General features: G+C 44.1%; 1 protein-coding gene across 1 annotated transcript; it reads left to right on the forward strand.

Moving 5' to 3' along the window:
- The first annotated feature begins 257 nt into the window (after window positions 1-257).
- LOC129745386 (DNA-directed RNA polymerase III subunit RPC2-like) lies at window positions 258-3,919 on the forward strand. The gene is made up of 3 exons (XM_055738442.1): window positions 258-460; window positions 520-1,434; window positions 1,499-3,919. The coding sequence occupies exons 1-3, from the start codon at window positions 392-394 to the stop codon at window positions 3,917-3,919; spliced, it is 3,405 nt and encodes a 1,134-aa protein (XP_055594417.1). The 5' UTR covers window positions 258-391.
- The last annotated feature ends 2,358 nt before the right edge of the window (window positions 3,920-6,277 follow it).

Raw genomic sequence — 6,277 nt, forward strand, 5'->3', positions numbered from 1 at the left:
TCAGAAATACATATTGGAAGAGTCAATGTGAAACGCCTTAATATTTTTGAGGGCGCACTAAAAACAAACAATTTTCCACCCTTTCCCCACCCACTGCATGCCTGCACTGTTTTCCATTTGCCCGCTCGAGGAGTGTGTGTACCGGATAAAAAATGCTGTAAGTGTATCCGCTCAAAGTGTACGTTTTGTTTACAGCGGTACGACCAGAAGGCTGTCAAGGCAACTTTTGCATCAAAACATTCACCGCAAAAGCACGCACCGGTGCAAATCGGATCGCACGTTTTTTTCATTCGATTTAAATTTTTGGTGATAAACTCCGTCGCAAAGAGAAAGTTTAAAACGTTCTTTAATTGTGTGGTGTGTTAACTAAAGGGGAAATCATTCTCTAACCATGGTCCTCGCGGAGAAGTCCTGGGACTTCGACGGCAAGAAACACAAGAAAGTTCAGAAGGCTTTGGAGGTATGTTTTCAAATTTTTTTAGATTAGGTTCAAACTCATAACATTGCATCATTTTCCAGGATAAATGGAAACTAGTGCCGGCTTTTCTCCAAATCAAGGGTTTGGTAAAGCAACATATTGATTCTTTTAACTATTTTATCAATGTCGACATTAAGAACATCGTCCGGGCAAACGATGAGGTTAAAAGTGATGCCGACCCGTGCTTCTATCTGAAGTACTTGAATGTCAGCATCGGTATGCCGGATGTGGAGGAAGGGTTCAACAATACCAAATCTACGACGCCCCACGAGTGTCGGCTGCGGGATATGACATACGCAGCTCCGATAACGGTGGACATTGAGTACACTCGAGGAACCCAAAGGGTTGTTCGGAATAATCTACTGATTGGTCGGATGCCAATCATGCTGCGTTCCTCGAATTGTGTTTTGTCTGGTAAATCCGAGTATGAGTTATCTAAGGTAAACGAATGTCCGCTTGATCCTGGCGGTTACTTTGTAATCCGTGGAACGGAGAAAGTTATTCTTATACAGGAACAAGTTTCTTGGAACAAAATGATAACTGAGGATTACAACAACGTTATCCAATGCCAAGTGACCAGTTCCACTCATGAGAAAAAATCCAGGACAATTTTGCTTGCAAAGCATGCAAAATATTATTTGAAGCACAACTCGATGACTGAGGAAATTCCGGTGGCAATTATTTTCAAAGCCATGGGAATAGCTTCGGACCAGGAAATCATGCAGCTCGTGGGTATCGACATTGAAACACAGAAACGGTTTGCTCCGTCGCTTTTGGAGGCCGCTAACCATAAGGTGTACACCCAGCAGCGCGCCTTGGAGTATATGGGCTCCAAGCTGATTGCCAAACGGTTCACCACGGCAGCAACCAAATACAAGACTACCGCTGACGAGGCAAGGGACCTTCTAGCGACGACCATCCTGGCTCACGTTCCTGTGAACAATTTCAATTTTCAGGTAAAGCGCCGTTTGTTCATCGTATAAAAGGTTGGTTAAAATTGATTTTTGACTTTCTAACTAGGTGAAGGCAATTTACGTGGCCCTGATGATTCGTCGAGTGATGGCAGCCGAGTTGGACAAATCGGCCGTCGACGATCGTGATTATTATGGTAACAAACGGCTGGAACTGGCCGGTTCCCTGCTGTCTCTGATGTTCGAGGATCTGTTCAAGCGTTTCAACTGGGAGCTGAAAATGATTGCTGACAAGAATATTCCCAAAATTAAGGCGGCTCAGTTCGATATCGTGAAACACATGCGAGCAGCGCTAATCTCAACGGGACTGGAAACGGCCATTTCAACCGGTAATTGGACTATCAAACGTTTCAAGATGGAACGTGCAGGAGTCACGCAGGTTTTGTCCCGGTTGAGCTATATTTCAGCGCTAGGCATGATGACGAGAGTCAACTCTCAGTTCGAGAAAACTAGAAAAGTATCAGGACCACGATCGTTGCAACCAAGTCAGTGGGGAATGTTATGTCCCTCGGACACGCCTGAAGGAGAGGCCTGTGGATTGGTAAAGAATTTGGCGTTGATGACGCATATCACCACGGAGGTCGACGAAGAACCGGTCATTCGGTTGGCTTACAATTCTGGAGTAGAGGACATTCGTTTGTTGGGCGGTGAAACCATCAATAATCCGAAAGTATTCATGGTGTTCATCAATGGTAATATTTTGGGAGTCACTATTGGCTACAAAAGGTTGGTGGAAGTATTTCGGATGATGCGTCGGCGAGGTTTGATCGGTGCTTTTGTATCGATCCATACGTCGTTTTCACAACGCTGTGTTTACATTCATACGGATGGAGGACGGTTGTGTCGACCTTATATTATCGTCCAGAATGGAAGACCTCTCGTATTACAGGAGCATATCGAACAGTTGAAAGTTGGTCTGAGAAAGTTTGACGATTTCCTTCACGATGGTTTGATCGAGTATCTAGATGTGAATGAGGAAAATGATTCCTTTATTGCTTATCAAGAGATGGACATTGATCCGGAGAAAACTACACATCTGGAAATTGAACCATTTACATTGCTAGGAATTTGTGCAGGATTGGTTCCATATCCGCATCATAATCAAAGTCCCCGCAACACGTACCAATGTGCTATGGGTAAACAAGCGATGGGCGCTATTGGGTACAATCAGAAAAATCGCATCGACACGTTGATGTATAACGTCGTCTATCCGCAAAGCCCGATGGTACGCTCAAAAACTATTGAACTTACCAACTTTGACAAGTTGCCGGCTGGCCAAAACGCCACTGTAGCCGTGATGAGCTATTCCGGGTACGATATCGAAGATGCCTTGATTCTGAACAAAGCTTCAATCGATAGAGGTTACGGTAGATGTTTGGTGTATAAAAATAGTAAATGTACCATAAAACGATACAGCAATCAAACATTCGATCGTATAATGGGTCCGCTAAAGGATTCTTTGACCAATAAGATAATCTTCAAACATGAATGCCTGGACACGGATGGAATAGTTTCGCCGGGAGAGAAGGTTCTATCAAAACAAACCATGGTCAACAAAGAGATGCCAGCGGTTAAATCTACCAATCCGATCGAGCAAAAAGAAGCAGGTCAACAACCTATCACCTACAGCCCTGTTCCGATCACCTATAAAGGCACTGAACCAAGCTACATTGAAAAGGTCATGGTATCAACTAACAATGAGGAAGAATTCCTGGTGAAAATTCTGCTGCGTCAAACCCGTCGCCCGGAAATCGGAGACAAATTTAGCTCCCGGCATGGGCAAAAAGGTGTCACCGGTTTGATTGTAGACCAAGAAGATCTACCCTTCAACGATTACGGAATGTCACCGGACATGGTGATGAACCCTCACGGTTTTCCCTCCCGTATGACGGTTGGCAAAACGTTAGAACTGCTCGGTAGCAAGGCAGGAGTACTCGAAGGCAAGTTTCACTACGGAACGGCCTTCGGTGGTTCGAAATGTTCGGACCTTCAAGATGAACTTTTCAAAAACGGTTTCAACTACCTCGGAAAGGACGTCTTTTATTCGGGAATAACCGGGGAACCGCTGGAAGTTTACATCTATTCCGGTCCGGTGTACTATCAGAAGCTCAAGCACATGGTACAGGATAAAATGCACGCCCGTGCTCGGGGACCTCGGGCCGTACTGACACGTCAACCTACGCAGGGACGTAGCCGTGAGGGTGGCCTTCGTCTTGGAGAGATGGAACGGGACTGTCTGATTTCCTACGGCGCTTCGATGCTCATTATGGAACGGTTGATGATTTCTTCCGATGCTTTCGACGTGGATGTGTGCAACGTGTGCGGCCGTTTAGCTTACTCGTCTTGGTGCCACAACTGCCGGTCCAGTGCCAGCGTATCCAAAATCTCGATGCCATACGCTTGCAAACTGCTCTTCCAGGAGCTTACCAGCATGAACATTATTCCGAGGTTGAAGTTGCACAATTATTAGATTTTGGATTTTTGAAATCCTATCTGATGTTTTTTTTGCATACTTTAAAATATCCTAGTTTGATAAAGTTATTTAAAATTAAATAAGCAGTTTTTTTTAAGTTGATGACCCTTTACCAACATACTTTGCACAGTTGTACACTGAAGGATTTCGGCTGTTTTTTTTTTTTGTAAATTCTTTATTTGAAACGGCTCATACCTTTAGGCTTTAAGGAGCCAAACTCGTTTTGTTTGATAACAATTGTGTGCTTATATCTAGTTCATTTTTAAAGAAAAAAGAAGATAGATAGGGAAATATGAAAATAAGGAGAAATTATAGACGAAGATCAATAGCTTTTAGGAAAAGATATATTTCGAACATGTAGTCCAAGTCTCTCACACCCAGCACATCTCTCACTGGAACATAGGGTGGTTTTCCTCGGGCCCGAAGGGAGTCTATCAAATTCGTTCTAGCGACAAGATGGACCTCGCACGACCAAACAATATGCTCGATGTCGTGGTAACCTTGGCCGCAACTACACAAATTGCTGCTAGCAATATTCAAACGATAGAGTACCGCGTCTAAGGAATAATGATTGGACATGAGACGGGAAAATATACGAATAAAATCTCGACTCAGGTCCAATCTATTAAACCAGGGTTTGAGGCTTACCTTTGGGATAATCGAGTGGAGCCATCGACCCAACTCATCCTCGTCCCATTTGCGCTGCCAGTTGACAAGAGAGTTCCTTCGAACTATGAAGTAAAATTCGTTGAAGACGATTTCACGGTGATATGTGACGCCTTCCATCGCCCCCACCTTTGCCAGAGAGTCCGCCCTCTCATTACCCAATATCGAGCAATGTGAGGGGACCCAAACGAAGGTGATGGCAAAGCAACGTCTTGATAAAGCACTCAGAGTCTCCCGTATCTTCCCGAGGAAATACGGCGAGTTCTTTCCTGGTCTTATTGAACGGATTGCTTCAACAGAACTGAGGCTGTCCGTTATAATATAGTAGTGTCCTACTGGCCTTGAAACGACGCTGTCCAACGCCCAGTAAATGGCTCCGAATTCTGCGATGTATACCGAGCATGGTGGATGGAGGTTATATGAGGCAGTAGCTATTTCGTTAAAAACTCCAAATCCCGTTGATTCCTCTATAAGCGACCCATCTGTAAAGTACATTTTGTCAGCATCGACGTGTCTATATTTAGCATCGAAAATTCTTGGAATCAGAAGAAGACGGTGCGAATCAGGAATTCCACGAATTTCTTGCTGCATAGACAAATCAAACTGGACAGAAGAGTTGTCGTAGTCTGGGATGTAAACACGAGTTGGAGAATATGAAGAAGGATTAACCTGCATGGACATGAAGACATGGTATATAGACATAAATCTGGTTTGAAGATTTTGCTCAAGAAGCCTTTCAAAATTTGCGGTCACCAATGGGTTCATGACCTCACACCTGATGAGGAACCGGAGTGATAACAAATTGAATCGATCTTTTAGTGGGAGTATGCCTGCCAAAACTTCAAGACTCATATTATGCGTAGAAGGCATACAGCCCAAAGCGATGCGGAGACAACGATATTGGATACGCTCGAGTTTGATGAGATGAGTTTTAGCAGCTGACTGGAAACAGAAGCTACCATATTCCATAACTGAGAGAATTGTTGTTCGATACAATTTTAAAAGATCTTCTGGGTGAGCTCCCCACCAAGTGCCAGTGATTGATCGGAGAAAATTGATTCTTTGTTGGCATTTTCCTTTCAGATACTCAATGTGGGCTCTCCAGGTACATTTGGAATCAAACCAAACCCCAAGATACTTAAAACACCTCGATTGAGTGATCGTTCTGCCTAGGAGATGAAGATTAGGTTGAGCAGGTCTACGCTTCTTAGAGAAAACAACCATCTCCGTTTTCTGTGGAGAAAACTCAATCCCAAGCCCCAAAGCCCAGGTTGACAATCTGTCTAAAGTATCTTGTAAAGGTCTGTGCAGATGAGACTCAGTAGATCCTGTGACAGACACTACACCGTCATCTGCAAGTTGTCTTAGTGTGCAACCTTCGGAGATACAACTGTCGATGTCACTTACGTAAAAGTTGTACAAAAGAGGACTCAAACATGAACCTTGCGGGAGGCCCATGTAAGAGGTCCTTCTAATTGAAATATCTCCGTGAGCAAAGTTCAGATGTTTCTCACAAAGCAAGCTGTATAAGATGTTGTTCAATAGGGGAGGCAGACCCCGGGAGTGCAACTTGTCAGACAAAACCTCTATTGAGACTGCATCAAAAGCTCCCTTTATGTCTAGAAACACCGAAGCCATTTGCTCACGTTTTGCGTACGCCATTTGTATCTCTGAAGACAGCAAAGCAAG

This window comes from Uranotaenia lowii, chromosome 2 (assembly GCF_029784155.1).
Source record: "Uranotaenia lowii strain MFRU-FL chromosome 2, ASM2978415v1, whole genome shotgun sequence".
Lineage (NCBI taxonomy): Eukaryota > Metazoa > Arthropoda > Insecta > Diptera > Culicidae > Uranotaenia > Uranotaenia lowii.